The sequence below is a fragment of the Acipenser ruthenus genome, chromosome 5, assembly GCF_902713425.1.
Source record: "Acipenser ruthenus chromosome 5, fAciRut3.2 maternal haplotype, whole genome shotgun sequence".
Taxonomy (NCBI): domain Eukaryota; kingdom Metazoa; phylum Chordata; class Actinopteri; order Acipenseriformes; family Acipenseridae; genus Acipenser; species Acipenser ruthenus.
The window spans coordinates 81182289-81203777 of NC_081193.1; the positions used below are offsets into that span (position 1 = coordinate 81182289).

The 21489-nt window shown below is 36.6% G+C and overlaps 1 protein-coding gene across 2 annotated transcripts in view; it reads left to right on the forward strand.

Annotated features, from left to right (window-relative positions):
- LOC117403419 (autophagy protein 5-like) overlaps positions 1 to 21489 on the forward strand; it is a 68425-nt gene that overhangs the window by 31638 nt on the left and 15298 nt on the right. Inside the window, exon 7 of one of the 2 annotated variants that reach the window (XM_059024619.1) lies at positions 13730 to 13847. The exons of the other annotated variant lie outside the window; for it this stretch is intronic. Within the exon in view, the coding sequence (XP_058880602.1) occupies positions 13730 to 13847 (118 nt within the window). The remainder of the gene's footprint in view (positions 1 to 13729; positions 13848 to 21489) is intronic. 2 annotated transcript variants of the gene reach the window in all.

Here is a 21489-nt window from a genome sequence, read left to right on the forward strand (position 1 = left end):
AAAATGACTTGATTCCTGTTAAATTAGGCCACTCTTTCCCCCTGCATTATACCAAAATAAAAGATGGTTATTGTGTGGGTAGTGGGTGGTAAATCTAATAGGGTTTAGGGAAGCCTTCCGTGAAATGATCATGATTTAAAACAGAAAAAAAAAGAGACTCAAGACTGACTTGAGGTTTGGAAAAGTGTACTGCTATACAACATTTTGGAATATTGCTGCTGAATTATAATGCAGTAATGCATGGGCCTTGTGTTCTATAATGATCTAAGGAATGATTTCAAAGGAACCGCCGGTACTGAAACTGCCAGAATTGTATTCATCATAATCCTTTGTTAATCCTCAAAAAAAAGGTAGAGATTACGGTATTCCCATTGTCTTGCATTACATGTGTTTTCAAAGCACTGTGACTGGTCACCCGGCTGGGTTTAATTCACCATTGTCTTGTCTTTTGGAGGAAGAGGTTAAAACATAACGACATTAATTCATTACTTTCTTTTTAAACTTTGAGATTCATGTTCAGAAAGACATATTATCCCCTGTTGGTTTTGCATACATATGTTTTAATCTGTAGTGCAGCTGCATCTGGGGGTTATGGGGATACATCTTTCTGTATGTCAAACTAACTGTTTTGGGGTATACGTACAAGGTGGTGCGTAAAGCTCAAATTTTAGAAATAATAAAAGGAACTTAATAAATTAAATGACAAATGTTTCAAATATGTTTTCACAAACTACACACACACACACAAACTTTGGGAATTAAGACTACAAGGGAAATTTAATATACAAACTTTTTTTGAGACAGATGTATTACGTTTACTTAACCCTATTGAGAGTTTAATACAGTAGTTATTGATGAAAGCTTTAATTTTGTATTGATAGCTATGGCTGGGGATATATTGGCTTGTTTATGGTCTTTAACATTTTAGTCGCTTCACATGCATAGTTTACGTCACTGTAAATCCATTTTGTATGTTTTAGAGGAAGGTGAAGCAGTTTTACTCTTCAGCAGTGGAAGGGGTCAAAGAGGAAATGTGGCATCACCTTTCTATTTGTAAACAAACCACTGTGTAGGAAACGAGAAAAAAAAAAACATTATTTTAGCAGAACAAAATGTTAACAGCTTATTTATAAAACCATATATAACGTGAAGATTCTTGTGAATTTAGTCTTGTATAATGAAGTCTTTATTTCCTGTACTGACCCCACAAACCCTTCAAAAAAAAGGTCTTATAAGATAGAAGTGACATTTTTGGACTTTGGTCTGCAAACCTATAAAAGTATAAACAGATTTAAACTGACGGGAACAAATAAAACTGAATAAATCAGGATAAAATAAAACAGTGGTTTTAATTAATTAATTAATTAATGTATGTGCAAACATTTTTTATATTTATACAATTATATACAATTATATTACTGACCTATTTACCGGTTGTTCAACTTAAATAATAAATGGTCTCCACTAGTCTTTTTGAAGCAATGTCTCTATTTAATGATACCGATTGCAGAATGTACCATATTTATTTGAAAACCACGCAGAATGTATCCATGTATAGTTGCTCACCGGAGTGTCTTTACCAAGAATTTGGTGCAAGCAGCAATACTTGTATTGAATCTGTTTATACAGCAGTGATTAGCTTGTAAAGATGCTGTCGTAAATCCTGTCGAGTGGAATTTTTTTTGTCCCATGTTTGTTGCTCAATCAGCCCCTGAATAATCTTTTCCGTTTTCCTCTTTTCTAAAGATTTCCTGAAAAGCAGAACATTTTAAACTAACTAAAGAAAAGAATTATTAATCATGAAACTGGACTATTGTTTATTTTGACTTATTTTGCCTCGACAGAGATGCGTTCTCAGCCGCGGTTCATTGCAAGTTCGTTTCTCCTTGGACTTCCTGAGATCGTAAAGTATAAATAGCATACCGGTTTAAACTCTTTGTCTTTTCCATGTGGTAGTAGCAGGTAACATCAACATACTCCTTTACAAACTCTGAGATTAACTGGAAGAAAGGACGCATTGGGGACATGACTTGTTGGCTACATATGATTAACCACTGGTGCACCAAATGCAATCAGGAATCATCAGTCTAGACACAACTGTATTGTATGTTCTATAAAAAAAAAAAAACACATTTTAAACTCAGCCCGGATGTATAAAACATCCTGAAGGATGTGTTCTAACCACAAAGCCTCCTCCCCCCCCCCCCCCACTGAAAAAGTATTTGTGGTCTTTAGTGTAAATAACACCATCTGATACAGACGTTGACTTAATGATAACATTTACCCAAAATGACAGACCCCTTTCCAACTGCAGACTTCCGTCAGGGACTCTATCTTTGCTCTTCGTGGGTCTAATAATTAGTTACAGGGAGGTGGAAGGGCTTTCTGAGACACTAGTGTTTTAATTTGTGAAGCCAACAAGTTGTTCTGAACAATTTGCAGCTTGCATATATTTAGAAACCCAATGCACAAGATAACCCACTGAGCAAGTATTTGGTGCGTAACAACAAAAGCTGGCAGGGATTACCTTGCGTATAGGCAGGACACAGACCAGCCTGCTAGTGCAGGTTGAGTTTGGGTTATGTGTGGCGATCTGAATCTTCAGAAAGGATTTTATATCACTTTTGTAAAACACAGGAATTTTCTCTAAGTCAATAATAAAGTGGTAAGAAAGGACAGTAATGAAAGTTGTTTACAACATGATCTAAACAATCCCCAAACAGAAAAGACGTGTGTAGAATCAATGCACTGTAGGTCTGAGGGTATTTAACGAGATAGGAAGTCCTGCCTTATCTATTTTTAGTTTGCTGATTTTAAAAAGGAAAAAGAAAAAGTACACTTCAAAGACCAATGCTTATATTTGATGCCATTCTAAAAGTACTTTGTACAGATCTATTTAAAAACAATTAACCTCTGCAAACTCCCACTACGTGATCTTCAAAACTACGGTTAAAGCTTCAGATGCACTTTTGAACCTGCTGGGTGATTTTATATACAGTAGTATTAAACAGGCCTTTTCTTTCCATTGTTTTCGTTGCTTGATTAATTTTATAACTTAATTACCAGAATCCATATTCATCCTAAAATCCATTGTTTCATAGCACACTGATACATATTATAATGTTGATTATTATTATTAGTATTATTTTACTTGAGTATTTTTTTTTTCTTATGCTTTCAAAATCACACAACTTTTAAAAAACTTTATTAAAAATATGATACTAAAAAATATATATTTGTTTAAAATAACAATGAACCAAAACTGAGAAATGCATTTTTCCCCATGATCCAGATTTCAAATAGGGTGAACCACATATTAGAAAAACTATTTGGGGATTTGTTCTGTGATAAGATCATAGGTCTTTTTTAACTAAAAATATAATAATGATATATTTTCAGAAAATATTGATTAATACCTTGAATTTATAGACCATCCCCTAAATATGAAATATTTAGAATATAGTTGACTGAAAGAAAATAATGCACCTATATATAAATAATTAAATTAAGGGGGGCATCGTATACAACAAATTAAATGTTCATTGCTATCTACAGTGTTCCATTGATAATGTTTGACATTTTATAGTTTGCATTTTATTTGTTTTATTTTTGTCTGAAAAAAACAAAGGGTTAAAATGTATCTTGGTTCTGGCCATGCTTGTGCTTCGATTTGTGCTTTCCCCCCAAAAGATCTGAACGTACAACAAGTGACTCAAAGTGTGGAACACCACCCACACAGGCCAGTGGAAGTATTGGCTATATCTGTTCTTGTGAATTTTGATGGAAGTCATTGCACAAGTCTACCTTGCACATGAATATATCATGCATGGGGTGTGCTTTAACAAATTCAGCATACTGTATTGAAGATATTTTGACATTTTTACTATTGGATTTCCTTTTAAGCAGGACATCTGGTTTGTTTCTTCTTTGTTGTGTTTTATTTATTTATTTATTTTTGCTTTGTTTTGTTTGTCAATTCACATTTGCAATTGAATGTGTGATGGACCAGTTAAACATTTCCCACAAGTACAATAGGGTTAATTATTGTATTCACGTCTACCTGTGGGACTGCAATAGAAATAAGCAGAAGAGTAGTCTGCTACCTGAGGAGAGAGCTGTGACAGGCAGGATTTCTTGCTCATTTGCTGATGCGATCAGCTTGCTGGACTTCCAGTTATTTCGCGGGGCCCGAGCTGAATAGAAAGTGTCCACGCCGAGCGTATCATGGAACTCATCTGGATTAATGGACCTCTTTGTATTGTGACAGAGTCAATAATTAATCAAAGTCTTTAAAAATGCATTGAAGTAGCTGTCACTTAATGCACTCTCTCTCTCCTCTGTCTCTACGGCTAATTCCGTGAAATCCTTTACATCCTGCCAGTGAGTCAGTTTTTCTGGTAACTCAATAGGTTAGTGTGCCTCAAAACAAACACCTTTTCTTCCTTCACTGTGGCAGTGTTGGTTACAGGCTTGCGATCTAAAACCATGTGTACCTAGCTTCCTTTTCATTAGATCCTGATTAGTTTCTATTGTGTAGCAGGGGACGCATCTGACACCTCTGAACCTGTGTCTTGCATCCCACTTTGATAGTCTGACAGTTTGTGTATGTAATACTGCACAAGTCACAGGGAGCTTTGCCAGCAGTCACCGCCTCTCTTGTAACCTGATGTTGTTTGTTCTCTGATCTGTTGTCAAGATGGTAAGCACCCTCTCTCTGTACCTGGGGTCATCGAGGATATCGAGACTTGCCCTCATTACTGTACTTCGGTTTTTCAAGAATCCCTGGAACACTGGAATATTTAAACATTCCTCCGATGTACTAATACAAAACATTGCACTTTATGTCCTGTAATATTTAAGCAATTCAGTCTGGATCCAGATCTGACTCAATTAGTTGTTTCTTATTAGTGGAGCTTTTAAAAATGCAGTTACCAGTTGTCCTGTTTTTTTTAAACAAGAACTTTCACTTCATATGAAAAACGTCATCTTTGGTGCTAAAACCTTAAAAACAGGTTGAATTGATGCATACTTTAGTCCATCAGTGTATTTGCCAAGCTAAATCGTGATCTTTTTGTTCTGTATAGTATATTGCATACATTTTATGATATACAGTTGTAGTCAAAAGTTTACATACCCCAATGAAAGTTTATAATTTCTATAAATTTCTCAAAAACAAATAATTTACAAGAAATAGATACAGTTACAGTTATTTATTTCAGCATTTTTTTTAGCAAAACTCCAGAAAAGCTAAATAAAAAAGTATTCATACCCTGACAAGCAAAATGAAATTGATAGCTTGAGGCACCTTTAGCAATAATAACCTCTTTTAAACAATTAGGATATTTGTCAATGAGCTTTGGGCATGATTGTTTAGTGATTTTTTTACCATTCTTCAATGCCAAATTTTTCCAGTTCATTTAAATTCCGAGGACTTCTCTTGTGCACAGCCTTCTTCAACTCATACCAAAGATTCTCATCGGATTTAGACCATAACTTTGACTAGGCCATTCCATTACATTGATGTTATTCTTCTTTAAGTAGATTTTGATGTGTGCTTTGGATCATTGTTGTGTTGAAATGTCCAGTTGCACTTTAAACCAAGTTTTGTAGCGGAGGGTTTCACATGATTGGCCAATATCTTTTGGTATGCTATGGAATCCATTTTACCATGTATTGGAACTAAATTTCCTGTGCCATTAGAGGAAAAACAGCCCCATATAAGGATATTACCACTTCCATGCTTGACAGTAGGTATGAGGTTCTTTTCTTTGTACGCCTCACCAGACTTTCTCCAAACGTAACGACTATCAGTGTGACCAAATAGCTTGATTTTTGTTTCATCACTCCACAAAACCATTGACCAGAACTCATACTGCCCAGAACTGCAGTACTCAACCTATGGTTGAAATTGAAACCCCAGTCCCACTTGCAGCCAATTCACTTTGCATATCTTTGGCAGTCAATTTCAGATTTGTTATTAACCTTCCTCACAATTCTTCTACTTGTTCTTGGTGAAAGAACCTTCTTTCTTCCAGACCGAGGGAGCATTGTGACAGTACCATGAGTCTTGTACTTGATAATAGAAACAATAGTTAAAATTGGGATACACTAATGCTTGGAAATCTTCTTGTATCCTTCTCCAGCTTTATGACAATACATAATTTTTTGCCTAAGGTCTTCAGATAGGTCTTTACTCTTTCCCATACTGACTTATTGGCAATGACAGCAATCATCTTATGCCTAACCCTTTTAGAATGTTCACCTACAATCCAGCATTTTCTAGACTTTTTTAGAATTAGGTTCTGCATTACCATAGTGAAGTTTCTAGCACCTTGTAGACAATACTATCATAGCATCAAAGGGTATGAATACTTTTTGAATTGGCATTTTTGGAGTTTTGCAAAACAAATGCTGAAGTAAATAATTATATTCTAAAAAAGTCTTTCATGTAACTTTTTTTTTTTTCCCCTCATCCACAAAAGCAAAAGTTTTGCTACAAAAGATTTTTCCAAAATTGTTTTGGGGAAATGTCAAGGAATTATACATTTCCATTGGGGTATGTAAACTTTTGACTACAAGTGTGTGTGTACATAATATATCAATTATTAGTGCTGGTACGAACACAGGATTTTCATGTTCGGCTGTTCACTCATAATTTAAATATTCATTTGGATATTCATCCGTTTTTCAAAAAGTAATAAAAGCCGTTATATTGCTCTGAACGCAGGCAGAGAGACAGCATGGCAGCAGGGGCAGGGGGGCGTGGCCGTGGCTCCTGTGTGTGCCTTTATTTTACAGCAAGACCTTGCTATATGTAACACGTTAAAGTAGAAGAATATCCCAGGAGTAAAGAATACGAACATTTGTAGCGAATACGAACATCTGCTTTTTATCGTATCAAGCAATGTGTGTAACAATATTATTTTAAACATCCAGTGGTACTAAAGATCTTTCTTAAAGTTCACAAGTTTACTTTGACTTTGTGGTACAGATTCCCATGATACTGAAAAAATATCAAGTGATTTTTAAACTCCTATCTGCAAGCCCAGTTTTAATCAATTTAAAATAGACAAATCTTTCAGGAGAGTTTTTTCCTGCTTTTGCAGGTAGCAATTTGTGGCACAGCATGCTGTTAAACAGTGATAATTTAATTACTGGGTAGGAAAGAGATCACCATTTTCTTTTTGCATTTTTCTTTTTCTTTTGTCTAAAGAGTTAGATGTGGACGCTGCTTGGGATTATATATCTAACATCTACAGTAGAAGCACAGTCCTTAGTCATTTAGAAAGTAGCAGAAGCCGCTGAGAAGATTAACAGTATTTGGCAAAGTTGGTTAGATTTGATGAGACTCAGACTCCCTGCGCCTGTCCCTGCAGCTGCTTCACTACTTCACTTTGCCAAACAAAACACCCAGATCCCTTTTAAGTTGTTTCCTGAACTAGCTAATATGTTCTCTCTGTGTCCCTGTTCAACAACCATTACATCAAGGGTTTCCATTGACTATTCCATTTAGAAATTTTAAGTAAAGTGCTCCCTTTTATTATTAGGCTTCCATGCTGGCTTGGGAAGCCTATTGTAAAAATTATTATATATTTTTTTATTATTGTTATTGTCGTTTTTCCTCCCAAAATTTTAAACTGCTCCTGTTTGCACGCGGTGTAACCAATCAACATGAAACTTGAAAGGTATCATCCCATGTAGATTGCAGTTCAGATACAAAAAAAATGGCACTCCTGCGTCAACCAAGGTGGCGGCCTGACGCAGTTTTTTGAAAAAACCTTTCAAAATCTTCTTCTTGGGAACTGGTGAACCGATTGATCGGAAACTTCACATACGTCATCAGCAACTGAACCCGCTTCAAGTTTGCGAAGCAGAAGTTGCAGCGATAAATTTTAATATCAAAATGGCTGCCAGCAAATTCACTGAAACGAGCCCCAAACATCAAACTGCTTCTATTTGAAAACCGTTTAACCAACTAACTCTGAACTTGGTAGACATCGTCCTGGGGACAATGGGATTCAAATTGGGAAAAATTGTGTTCTTTTGTAAAACAAGATGGCCGCCAGAACTACATTTTATTATTAAATTTAAAACTGCTTCAGTGAAAAATTGTTTATTTGATTAACTCAAAAGTTGACAAGCACCATCCCTGTGTCAATACAATTGACTTTTTAAAAAATTGTGTTTGTGGTTAAACCAATATGACCACTTAACGCATTTCTTTCAAAACTTTTCAAAATCTTTGGTCAAATGTAAAACTAGCTAATAATTCCTTACAAAGTGTATATAGGTTAATGGTTACTATAGAACACAGATAGGAACCCATATATGCTCTATCCAAAAATCACATTGCCCGTGACCTTTGACCTCTCTAAAGTCAAATGTAAAACTAGCTTATAACTCCTTTACAGTGCACATAGGGTTATGGTTACTATATAACACAGTTAGGAACCCATATATGCTCTATTAAAATATCACCTTGATCGTGACCTTTGACCTCTCCTTAAGGTCAAATGTAAAATTAGCTTATAACTCCTTACAATGTGTAGATAGGGTCATGGTTACTATGGTGTTTAAAGTTATAAAGCATAGTGAGATAATGAACTAATGCAGTATTTTGAATTGAAACTGCTCCATAAAACTGATCTGTTGCTGACCACTTGTGCTGCAATGCTACAGCTTGCCAAAATTTCCAACTGGTACTGAGCTTGGAAGCCGTAAAACTGCCTGGCAGTTCTCGTTGTTGTTATTGTTATTGTTATTATTATTTAGTTATTTGGCGGACGCCTTTTATCCTAGGTAACTTACAGTGTTTTTCAAACATTTAAATACAATATACACCAACCCCTCGTTGTATCGCCCCTCACTATACTGTGGATTCGGATATATCGCAGTCCTGGAGTTGGCTCCCCATTTTTACTGTCTAACTGCATATGCCTTAGCTGCAATATACATAGGCACTTAGAATTACTGTTCGTTTTATTTCGTACCGCACATGACAAACAACAATATGCAATACAATTTAAAACAAAGAATTAATATCGTACTGTTATCATATACGCACATATTGCACAATAACACAAAGCAAATTAAATATTTACTTGCTGAAGCAGTTTTTTTTTTAGCCAACGAGGTGTTCACATGTGGCAGCAATGCACTAGCAAAAGTCACAGGGCAGTGACGTCAGCTCCCTAGCAACAAGCCTGTTGGGAGTGGATTCTTTCAGTGCAGCTGGTTTGGGCATTTGAGAAAGGAGAGGAAGACTCATGAAACTGATTGGAGACTGAAGTTGATGAGAAGCAATTACCCTCCTCTGTACGAATTAAAACGGTGTGCTGCTTTGTGTACGAAAAATGAGAAAAAGCAGGTTGCTTAGAGAATTTATACTGGACCCTGACGCCGATAAAACGGAGAGTGGTTGTACAGTATTTGTTAGCCTATTTGTTTTTCTATGGGTCTCTCGCTATATCGCGGCCCTCAATATATAGCGGATTTATATTATATCGAGTGGGTGGTGTACTATACACAACATTACACAGTGTAACAACAAATTCAGTCACATTATGAAGTTACAATTAATTTCTTTAGACAAAAATACAGTAAATGGAAAATTGAAAATATGTACAGTATTTCAAGTGATCAGACAAATCTAAAATATAATTTTTTTCTCTGGAGGAAGAGTTCATCATGCCCAGTGGTAAACATAGGGAGGTTGTGTGATGGCATGGGCTTGCTTTTCTTCCTCAGGCACTGGCAACCTTTGTATTGTAGAAGGATCAATGAATGCTGCAAAATATCAATCGCCCAGAGGTACAGCCTCTGAATGCTTTTATAGTATGTGGCCAGAGTTAATCAACAATCAAACAATTAACTCTGGGCACATTACACACGTTTGGCAGGGACAGGTTTTAGTCTCATCTCTGCCAAACGCAGTCAAAACAAACACCATTCCTGCTAAAACATACAGCTTTAATCCGACAGATTTTACCATGAAACAGAATTTTTGCCATGTACAGCATTATACCCATTCATTCTCCAGCCCTCATCCTTTTAGCCTATTTAAACTGATGCTTTTTTCTGATCGACGTTCCCTGACGTCTTACAGTTGACCACTGTATCTGTCAAAATAGTATTTTAAAATGACTATGTGAGGCTGTCCGTTTGCTTTTATTAGATTGAGTCATTCCATGTGGTCCCCACTTGTCCAACCAGATTTACTATCAACTATCAACCTTGTTGACATGTTTTTTCCAAAAATATATCAAAATAAAATATGTAGGAGAGACAGGTACAGCATTTTATTAAATAATACAGAATAACAAACATAAGAAATAAAAAAAAGTAAATCAACCAAAATGTTAAAATGAAGCCCTAAATCTTTGCCTCGAGCACATTCAGTATGAACTCAGGTTTTTATGATGGTCTGAATGATTACATGTGACAGTAAGTTTTGAGTGTTTTTGCTTTAATTTACACAGACCCAGATTAGTGTTAGTCTTGGACTACTCAATGCTAATTTAGGTAAAGTAGTCCAAGACTAGTGGTACTCGAAGTCTGTGAATTGTTTACTTGTGAGTGGTGTAGAAATTATTTTTATGCTGAAGTCTTTAAAATCAGATATAGCAGCATTTTAAATGGTTGTCAGACACTCACCCCCAATTTAAAAACAGGTTTTACTTTGATTTATTGACTCAAAATAGTTATGCGACTAGTGTTCTAATTTGGCAGGTTTAAAACACACACACAGGTTTATTAAGATTTTAAATACATGCTGAAAAGACAGCATTTGTTAATTAAGCATTTATTGTAGTTAACAAATTCTATCAGTGTTGATCAGTGAGTAACTCTTTCTTTGATCAGTGAGTAATTGTTTTTGAAAGATTATTATGGGGCATGTTGCATTGCACTAGTGCCTGAGAAGTAATGTCAAATAATATGTTGACCTCTTTGAGGGGGGGGATTCTGTATTGGTTAAAATGAAGTAATTGACTTATAAGTAATATAAAATGTAACCTACTTTTTCTGCCACACTCACTACGCAAAGCCCACTGCTATAAAAAGTGTTTTTGTTTTTCAGTGCCTTTCGTGACTCATGTACTGTACAGTCAAGCAGTATGTGGGGGGTGGGGGAGGCTTAAAGTATTGAACTAATGTGGTCTTACTGGGAATCTAATAAACCTCTCCAGATGATAGTGTAAAAGAGGAAGTGGTGGCTGAGCATTTAGATGTAAGCATTTTAAGTATTTGAAAAATATATGATGCTGTCAAGTAAGGAGAATAAACTCTGTAAAAACTGGTTACCGAGAATCCCCCCCCCCCCCCCCCCCGTATCATAATATTTGGTTGGTGGTGAAAAGCCATCGACAAATTTAATGCATTCCTGTCAGCCTTGCAACCTCTTCTTCCATTCGACTCAAACATACTGTAAATATCATACAAACAAACAAAGCCATGTCTAAGGTACATACTGTAAGCAATGTCTGGTTGCATGTTTACTTCGGTGTGTGTGTGTGTCCCGTCCCGTTTTCCCCCCCCCCCATCTTCCTGCTTCAAATAAAGAAAAGTTGTTTTACAAAACAACTTGTGGGGGATGTTTGATTGCCCAGTATGATCAAAATTCGAATGTATGAATATGTACAGGGCTTGAAATTACATTTTACTGGCCAGCATCGTTCCGGGGGGTGACTATGACAAAAGGAAATGAAAAGAGCAGACTCAACAGGGTCTGAAACAGCCTGCCTCATGAGTGAAGATATAGCTTCTGAGATGTGTTGAACATCAGCCCTCTCTACAGACTGCACAGTCACCAGCCCTGTCCACAGACTGCATGCGCACACACTGCACACTCACCAGTTATTATTTGATTGGAAAACTGGGTAAAAATCCGTACAATATAGGTAAATGTGAAATAATTTCCTAATAAATTAGTTTATACAGTCCTTTATACACCGTATGTCTTCCGGAGAGTATAGTGTTTGAAAACTATGTAATATACTATTTTTATTTTTAATTAATCTTTTTTTTTTTTTAATTCACAAAACATCTACAACATCAATAAATATTTCAACAATGCAAGTTGTTCAAATTAATATAGAGGGAGACTATAGATGCATATTTAAAAGAAAAAAATGTACATGTATAATTGAATTAACTATATACAATACATTAAATAAATGCAATAATGTTTTCACTGTACAACCCAAAAACTAAATGTTGTTGAGACCCCTATTATAATATAATTCATACTTCATTCAGTACAAATAAACAAATAAATTAATGAATACAATTACTAGTTTACCTAACTGTGACAAATTTGAGTCATTAATTGGCCTTACATTTTTTGTTTTCAACACAAAACGTTCCACACACTGAAAAATTGGGATGTTACACTCTGGACAGTTTGAGCTTGTCAGTAATATTCATTCACAAGTCTGATCATTATTTTCTGCAGTTACCCAAAAAAATGTACAACATGGGAACAGTGATTCAAATGTTTTCAAAACTTTTTTTTTTATAAAATATAATAAAATTGAATGGATAAACAGTCCTGAGGATCACAACTTTCGGGCTCACTATCTTGGTCGGCAAATAGAAGACCAACAGCTTGCAGTGTGGTGTATTTTTTTTTTTTTGCCATTCTAAAAATAAAAAATAAACGAGGAGTAATTAAAGACGAGAGAGAGATAGTGACGGACTGTACGGGAAAACTAGTCCTATCACTTCACAGCGCAAGCACCGCCTCCTCTGTTTTGTTTGGTTGTCAGCAACATCACTTTCATATGTGATTTGCTAAACAAAAAAAAACAAAAAACTTGAATGACAGCATATATTAAATAATAGACCAATCTAAAGCAAATGTTGTGGCGCTTATTGTGGTGACATCATGTTTCCAAGTTTCTTGTTGTTTTAGCCAACAGCTTCTGTTGTCGCAAATTCACAGCACTGGCACAGAGCCGCTGGCATTCAAAGTGTTAAGTGTACAAAGACGTACCCGCCACTGTGGTGTATAAGTATGTGAAATTTACCCGCCATAGACCAAATGAACCCACGTTGGCGGGTGAGCGGGTGTTAATTTCGATCCCTGTATGTGTCTCAGTATTTTAGTCAGGGGTGGATAACACACGGGTCCAGGGGCCCCAGCCACTTAGGGGGCCCCCAGTAAAACTCACTATAACCGGTGGATCAAACTATAGCAGTAAATAAATATAGCAACAATGTAGCAATAAATATAATAATGGATTAATACAATATCCAGGTCTTTGTAAGTATATCATAATTTTGTCGCTGAAAGATCTCTCCACTGTCAAATCAAATCAAATACAGTACTACACATCCGTTTTCCACAAACTACACACACACACACACGCACGCACGCACGCACGCGCGCGCGTGCACCTCGGGCCTCTAATATGCAAATAAGTGATGTGTGATTGGTCAGATACTAAGAGTGTGCGTGTAGTTGTTGTAAATGGCTACCTGTGTGCCCCAGGGCCCCAAGAAGTCTTAATCCGCCTCTGATTTTATCCTTAAATAACTTGCAAGTAAGCAACAACTTGCCATTAGGTTTGGTATCTCTCCCCACCGTATCAGGTCTACAATGTGCAACTGGCTTATTGTCAGGAATAGCTCCTTAAAACAATTTTAGTATGTTGGGAGTATTTACTTTATCACCCCCAAAAAGTTGAACCACCTTCTCTCTTAGCATTCCGTCATTCTTTTCTTCACACAGACGACGAGTGACCGTCCTTTCATTCAGAAGCTGTTTCGACCAGTCACTGCAGAGGGGCAGACACACACCCTGGGTGATTTACTGAAGGAAATGTTTCCTGCTGCGGTAACTTCTGATGGTAGGTTGATCTATAAAGCTGAAACAGTTTTATATGTTGCATATATGTGATGTCAGTGGGCAGTCTGACGTACTGTGCTATAGACTTCACATGTTCTATGTGCATGCAGTGTGTTGTATTATGTTAAGTTACCAATATCAATTTTACCTGGAAAGGAAAACCTGTGCACAAAGAGAGCGTCATGAACAGTGTTTCTATCTGGTGATGCAAAAGGCAAGGTCCTACTGTATGCATAAACCATTTGGACTCAAGCAAATGCATATGGCTTTACCTGTTTGTTTGTTTTTTTTTGGGGGGGGGGGGGGGGGGAGGGGTTAGAGTGACCAATTATTATTTTTATTGTTCACCCAATTTGGAATGTCCAAGTATGTTTTTTCTCTTCGCCACAGCGAGTCCCCACACAGCACAGACGTTCTGAGGACGTGTGAGCATCTTCTGATCTCACAAGCCTAAAGCCAGAATCGCTTTTACGCTGAGCAATCCAGAGCAGAGGTGGGCAGGCTTCCAATCCCGGAGAACAGAGATTAGCCCTGCTTTTTATCCACTCTGAATGTGCTTGGTGTCTGGCCAGTAGGGTTCGCTGTTGCGCAATGAGGAGAAAAAGTCCCTGCCGGTTTCCTGTCCCCCACTCTAGGAGCGTCAGAGCCAATGTGATGTCCCCTTCGGAGTCCCCAGCAAAGTTTGGCCTCTTTGCACAGCCTGGACGCGAACTTGGCGCCGTCCAAGCTGTGTGACTCATCATGCGCTCCCAGCAGCAGCACTTTAACTGGATGAGCCACTCGGGGACCCCTTACGTGTATTTTTAAAGATTTCTACCCATGTTGTAATATAATATACATATTACACTGGCTTATTTTTAACACAAACAGCAGCAACCAATTAAAAAAAAAATACCTGAACTTCAGAGCAGCCCTTGATAATAAGTTGCACTGCAAAAATCAGCCAAAACAGGGTGTCTGGGGCTCGTCAAAGGAAATTCATGAAGAAAACAAAGAGGTTCTCAGACAGGGAATTTGCGGCTGCTTGAATGTGGAAAAGCCTCCATCACAAATTTCTCTTTGAAGACTTGCTCATGCGGGCTTTTTTCCTTGTCTGTCTGGCTAGATGAAGGAGAAAGTCTCTTTGTGTCTCATGCTTTTTTTTTTTGGTGAAATCTTGCTAGATCTAAATAATATCAGATTGTTTGATTTCTTGGCAGCAGGCCCCTCTTTTGTCTGCCTTGTGTAGTGCTTTCCAAATTCTTTTTTTTTCTTTTAACCTTTAATGATCATGATATCCCTGTGTGTGTGCAGGAAGGTTCTTTCTTTTAATGCCACCGTTATTGTACCAGAAACCCTCGGTTTCTCTGAAGTGTGCTTTCAGCTTATTCATTACTATTCCCAAATATGCCCAGCATGTTTAGAAAACATCTCATTCACAAATAAGTTAAGTCACCTCTGGTTTTGCTCTCCTTTATGGCATAGTGTTGTGTCAGTGTCCTGGAATTCACACAACAATAAAGTAGAGGAAAGTTGTTGGGGAAACATAGTATTTGATTGAGGTTTTTGTATGTGAAGAGACCAGCAGATCATATGAATGGAAGCTTGGAAGAATTGTATGTGTGTGCGTGTGTCAGAGGGGAGGATGTAGACAGCAAGGCTTCCTGTCAAGCAATGTTTGCAGCCTAGAAAGAAAGATGACCAGACACGGGAAATGGACTCAGCAGACTTCAAAACAGTTTTATTAGCAGAGGCTTAATTAGTAGGTTCTCAAGAGGGACTCAAATGAGCACACGTTGAACAACTCATTTATAGCCTACAGCTTTTCCTTTTGAGTCAAGCCAATGTTACAGGACCGGTATGGACAAAAAGACACTTGTGGCTCACCATTAGTGCATGCAGTTCTGCATTTTTTATTATCATATATTATCAGATGTTGACAAGGGGTTATTTGTTTGCATTTAATTGATATTGATGTATATGTATTGGTATTGGCATTATATCTGTAAAAACAAATGTATGCAGGTTTTGTCCTGAACAGCACATTAGAGGCCATGACTTCCACACAAGGCTGTAACAACAAGGCTTCTGTTTGACATTAAAGTGTAGTGGGATTGAAATGGAATTTGTAGTTTATGCAAGAAAGTAGTGCCAAACCATTTTTGAGTTTTTAATATAGTAATCTCTTGCTAATGTGGGCTCTTTTATTCCGAACTGATTTATAATCTGAACATGGCTATCATAATTCGATGCACACTGACAGCAGCTGTGGAAACTGAATTTGCACTAATGTAAATGTATGTATTGCTGAAAATAGTGACATTTACTTATAGTTAGAGCGTCTGATTTTGGGGTTTTACCCGATTTCCCCCCCCCCCATGCTTTTTTTTTTCTGCATTCGGGTTAAACCCAAAAACTCCCCGTATAGGCAGATACTGTTTATGAATAAACGCATGCGCAGTTGATTCAAATGCAACAGAGCAGAACTGGTGCCGATGACGGTAAGCTGATTTACCTATAGAAAAATGTAAAAAATGATTTGTTTTATGAGTGTGTGTTTAAGCCAAGAGCATTTCGATGTAACAGTCGATCATTTCTCTTTGTAAAACAGCATGAAGTTGTTTAGTTTTCCCATGTTCTGTGTGCAATTATACTTGCAACTCCACTACAAAATAAAACTTGATTGTAATAGAGAAATACCTCTATATACAGTGTGTGTGTGAGAGAGAGAAAAAGAGAGAGATATGTTTTTAAAAGTTTGCAGACCCCAATGTGATTTAAACTGTCGACGACAACTTTGTTGTCAACACTTTGTGTTTAAGCATTTGTTTATTTCTTTCTAAATAATTCCCGATTTCTACCCAAATTATTTATTTTTTCTTGATTTATATATACAGTGCCTTGCAAAAGTATTCAGACCCCTGACCAATTCTCTCATATTACTGAATTACAAATGGAATATTGAAATTTCATTCTGTTTGATATTTTATTTTAAAACACTGAAACTCAAAATCAATTATTGTAAGGTGACATTGGTTTTATGTTGGGAAATATTTTTAAGAAAAATAAAAAACTGAAATATCCTGCTTGCATAAGTATTCAACCCCTGTGCTGTGGAAGCTCCCAGTTTACATCGATTAAAGAAATTGCCCTAAGGAGGACACAATTACCTTACCATTGGCCTCCACCTGTGAACCATTAAAGTTGCTGTCACATTTTCTGGATAAAAACCCCACTGTTGAAGGATCATTGGTCAGGCTGTAAATCAGAAGGAAAATGAAGACCAAAGAGCATTCTACAGAAGTTAGAGATAAAGTAATACAAATGCATAGATTAGGGAAAGGGTACAAAGTAATATCCAAGTGTTTGGATATCCCAGTGAGCACAGTTGGATCAATAATCAGGAAGTGGAAGCTGCATCACACCACCCAGGCACTGCCAAGAAAAGGCTGTCCCTCAAAACTCAGCGCTCAAACAAGAAGGAGACTTGTGAGAGAAGCCACAGAGAGGCCAACAATCACTTTGAAGGAGCTACAGAGTTCAGTGGCTGGGAGTGGAGTAATGGTGCACCAGTAATCCATATCAAGAGCTCTGCATAACACTAGCCTGTATGGGAGGGTGGCAAGAAAGAAGCCGTTACTCAAAAAGTACCATCTGAAAGCACGTCTGGAGTTTGCCAGAAAGCATGAGAGTGACCCAGCTGCGATGTGGGAAAAGGTTTTGTGGTCAGATGAGACCAAGAAAGAGCTTTTTGGCCAAAACTCAAAGCGCTATGTGTGGCGCAAACCTAACACTGCCCATGCCTCAAGACACACCATCCCTACAGTGAAGTATGGTAGTGGTAGCATCATGCTGTGGGGATGCTTCTCATCAGCAGGGACTGGGCATCTTGTTAAAATTGAAGGAAAAATGGATGGAGCAAAATACAGGGAAATACTGCAAGAGAACCTGCTTCAGTCTGCTAAAAAACTGGAGCTTGGGAGGAAATTCACCTTTCAGCAGGACAATGATCCCAAGCACAAGGCCAAAGCAACATTGGAGTGGCTCAAGAACAAAAAGGTGAATGTCCTACAGTGGCCCGGTCAAAGTCCTGATCTCAATCCCATTGAGAATCTGTGGCACTATTTGAAAATTGTGGACCACAAGCATCGTCCAACCAACCTGAACAACCTGGAGCAAATCTGCCAAGAAGAATGGGCCAAAATAACTCCAACACTGTGTGCAAAGCTGGTACATACTTACCCCAAAAGACTTAAAGCTGTTATTGCAGCGAAAGGTGGCTCTACCAAATATTAATGTGTGGGGGTTGAATACTTATGCAAGCAAGATATTTCAGTTTTTTATTTTTCTTAAAAATATTTCCCAACATAAAACCAATGCCACCTTACAATAATTGATTTTGAGTTTCAGTGTTTTAAAATAAAATATCAAACAGAACAAAATTTCAATGTACCATTTGTAATTCAGTAATATGAGAGAATTGGTCAGGGGTCTGAATACTTTTGCAAGGCACTGTGTGTGTGTGTGTGTATATATATATATATATATATATATATATATATATATATATATATATATATATATATATATATATATATATATAATTTTTTCTTGATATATATATATATATGTCATCATTTGAAAGTAACCTTAAAAAATAAATGCATATTTCAAAATACTCATTACTGCTTTTTAAAATTAAATATAAATTGTGACAAGCATAAAAACATGAAAAAAGACATTTTGACAGATTCCAATCACTACAACCATAAAACAGATCATTTAAGTTAATATTCTATCATCGTGAAAAACATCCTGTCTCAAAGGGGATCGGAAGTGAGCCCTGTACAACACATGTAGAGTAATGTGTGAAGCAGAGTGAGGCATTTTTACTATGATTCCATCCTCTATGGTATAACAATGCATGTAGATGTTGATTCAGAAAAACTGTTTCGTTACTAGGGAATCCTCATGAGTGGCATTATTTAAAATGTGGTTGTTGCAGCAAGTCAAGAATTATGTTCTCAATTTTGAGTCTGCTGTATAAAACATAACCAGATTGCATTCATAGGAACTTAGTGCCAGAACAGTATTCAAAGTACAGTATTGATAACTAACTATTCACTTACTATGACAACTATAACTATACCAAAAGAGCAATTAACATGTAAGAGATTTACAAACATATTTACAGGGAAGCAAATTGTTTTATTTTTTTATTTGTTCATATATTGTATTATTATTTGTGACAAAAGGCAAAACTTTTCACATGAAAAGTTCCAAAGCATATTTTACAACAGAGTTCAATTCAGTTCATCTTTCAGATACCTATCTAATTTACCAGTAGGTCCTGGCAACTCATCCCCAAACATTCAGATAAAACCAACAACACTTGATACAAAACAAAGAAAGATATTTTCCATGCAGTTATAAAACATCTTGTATGTTTCCATGGAAAATACCTCTGATGAGCCGCAAAAGAATTCTTAGAACGTTGAGTCAGTTTTAAAAAAACAAAACAAGAAAAACTCTCATCCCATCCATATTGGGTTTGAAATACAAGCCTTCACGGTGAATGCATTGCTGGAGAGCAGTTACATAAACAGACATTTCCAGCTCAAACCAAGTGAGACTTGGTAATGTGCCGTGAACACATTTATAAACAAATAAGTAATTCCAGGATACACCTCTTGCTTAGTCATGTGTTGGCATGTTGTGAATCACCACTGCATGTGCATGTGTGACTGCATTTGTTTTCTTGGTACATTTACAATGTCGGTAGTCCTTGAAACTCATGGTGCAGCAGGCTCTTAATGCTTTAGACCCACTTGAATTTCATAGAGATGGCAGTTCAAGGATGTTATGGTCTATGCATTACTTTTCAAGCAAAAAAAAAATAATAAAATTGTCTGTGAAGAATGAAATCGCTCATATAAGATTTTCAGAAGGCGTCTTCTATTTGGTGTTTGAATGCACAGCATATTCCTTTTCTGTGAGTGAGTGTGTGTGTGCGTGTGTGTGTGTGGAGTTCAGTTTTCAGTTACTCTGTCCAGTATTATAAGAAACACAACATAATTTAGAATAAATAAATAAACCAAAAAATCCCCCACCTGTTACTAACCCTTGGAGCAGCCCACACGTGTGACTTGCAAGAGCTCTACAGATCAGCCCACTCTCTCATGTCTCAGACCCACAGTGAAAGAGGTAGAAACCAGGATGTTTAGGATGACACATCGGCTTCTCTCAACTCTTCCAGGGGTTGTGTTTTAGCTAGCTGTCAAGTCCTCGTCAGGATCACTGAGATGGCATGTGTTTTTACATTGTTGGAAAATGCAAATGCAGCAGAATAAATTACATTCACCCAAACTAAATTCCTAGTTGGAATTTCTCCTTTTAACAGATTTATCAAAAGATCACACAGGCTTGATAATGACTGAAGCAGAACTGTAAATCTAGTAACAAAAGTAATCTTCCTTTCTTGTAGAATTGCCTCAAGTCAACAAAATGAAAACTATGGCTATACATTTGGGCTTTGTCCACCTATTTCTTGAACATACTGTATACTTAGCAACATGCTGTATACTTAGTGTTGCGCATTTCCGATTTATAATGAATTTTACCGAAAAATTACAGGATTATTTTTTTTTTTCTTTTTAACTGAACCATCGGTTTTTACTGATTTTATACCCAATTTTTAGTGTACTATTCAATATTTTCCTGCTACTATTTTTAAGAAATACACAATATTTTTATTAAAATGCTGTTTTGACTTCGACATTGTAATAAGCATCTCTACACTGTATCCTAGAATACAACACGTACGTTGAGACAGAAAATCAAATAACGTTCAAATGTCGCACGTGATTGGTTTTCTGTTGCTTCACAAACACTTTATCACCTGATTATGTTGGCCAATGGCCAATCAAAGTCTGATTTATTGTGGCAAGTGCTGGCGTAGTAACTAGCTTGATCAAAAACTAAATCGAAATACACAAATAAAATATTTTGAGTGGAACATAAATAAGTTTATGAATATTGAAAAGAAAACCTTGTTTTGAAGTATACAAAAAGCTAAATAGCAGAAGTGGGCCAGATAAGGAAGAGGATGCATAGCATTGCAAATATTGCAAATACTGTTTCATTGAGGTACATGTTTGGGATGACAGAGTAAAAGAACATACTGAAAGTAAGCGACACATTAAACTAAAACAAGAAAGTGAACTGAGAGACAAGCAATCCATTTCTGCGGCTTTTGCACACTCTTAAATAAAGAGAGCGCAGAATGACTGTTAACCACTTCAACTCCAGATGTAAAAATGAAACCCCTTCCCAGGTACCAGATTTTGAACATAATAATAATAATGTTTTCAAACCTGTAATTGCTTTAAAATGTTAACATATGATGAATAAAACACACATAAATTATCTAAACTGTGTTTTTCTTTAACCCGTTATGCTCCTGTGTACTACATACCCATATTCAATATAGAGATAAAAACATGTTTGTTTGTTTGTTTGTTTGTTTGTTTGTTTTTTAACAGTGAAAACAAAAACACTGCTAATAACAATAATAACCAGTAAACAGTAATTATCAAATAAAAATCAAACAACATCAAACGTGTGCCATTATCGACTTGCTCTGTGCCATTTATTGAAATGTTCAA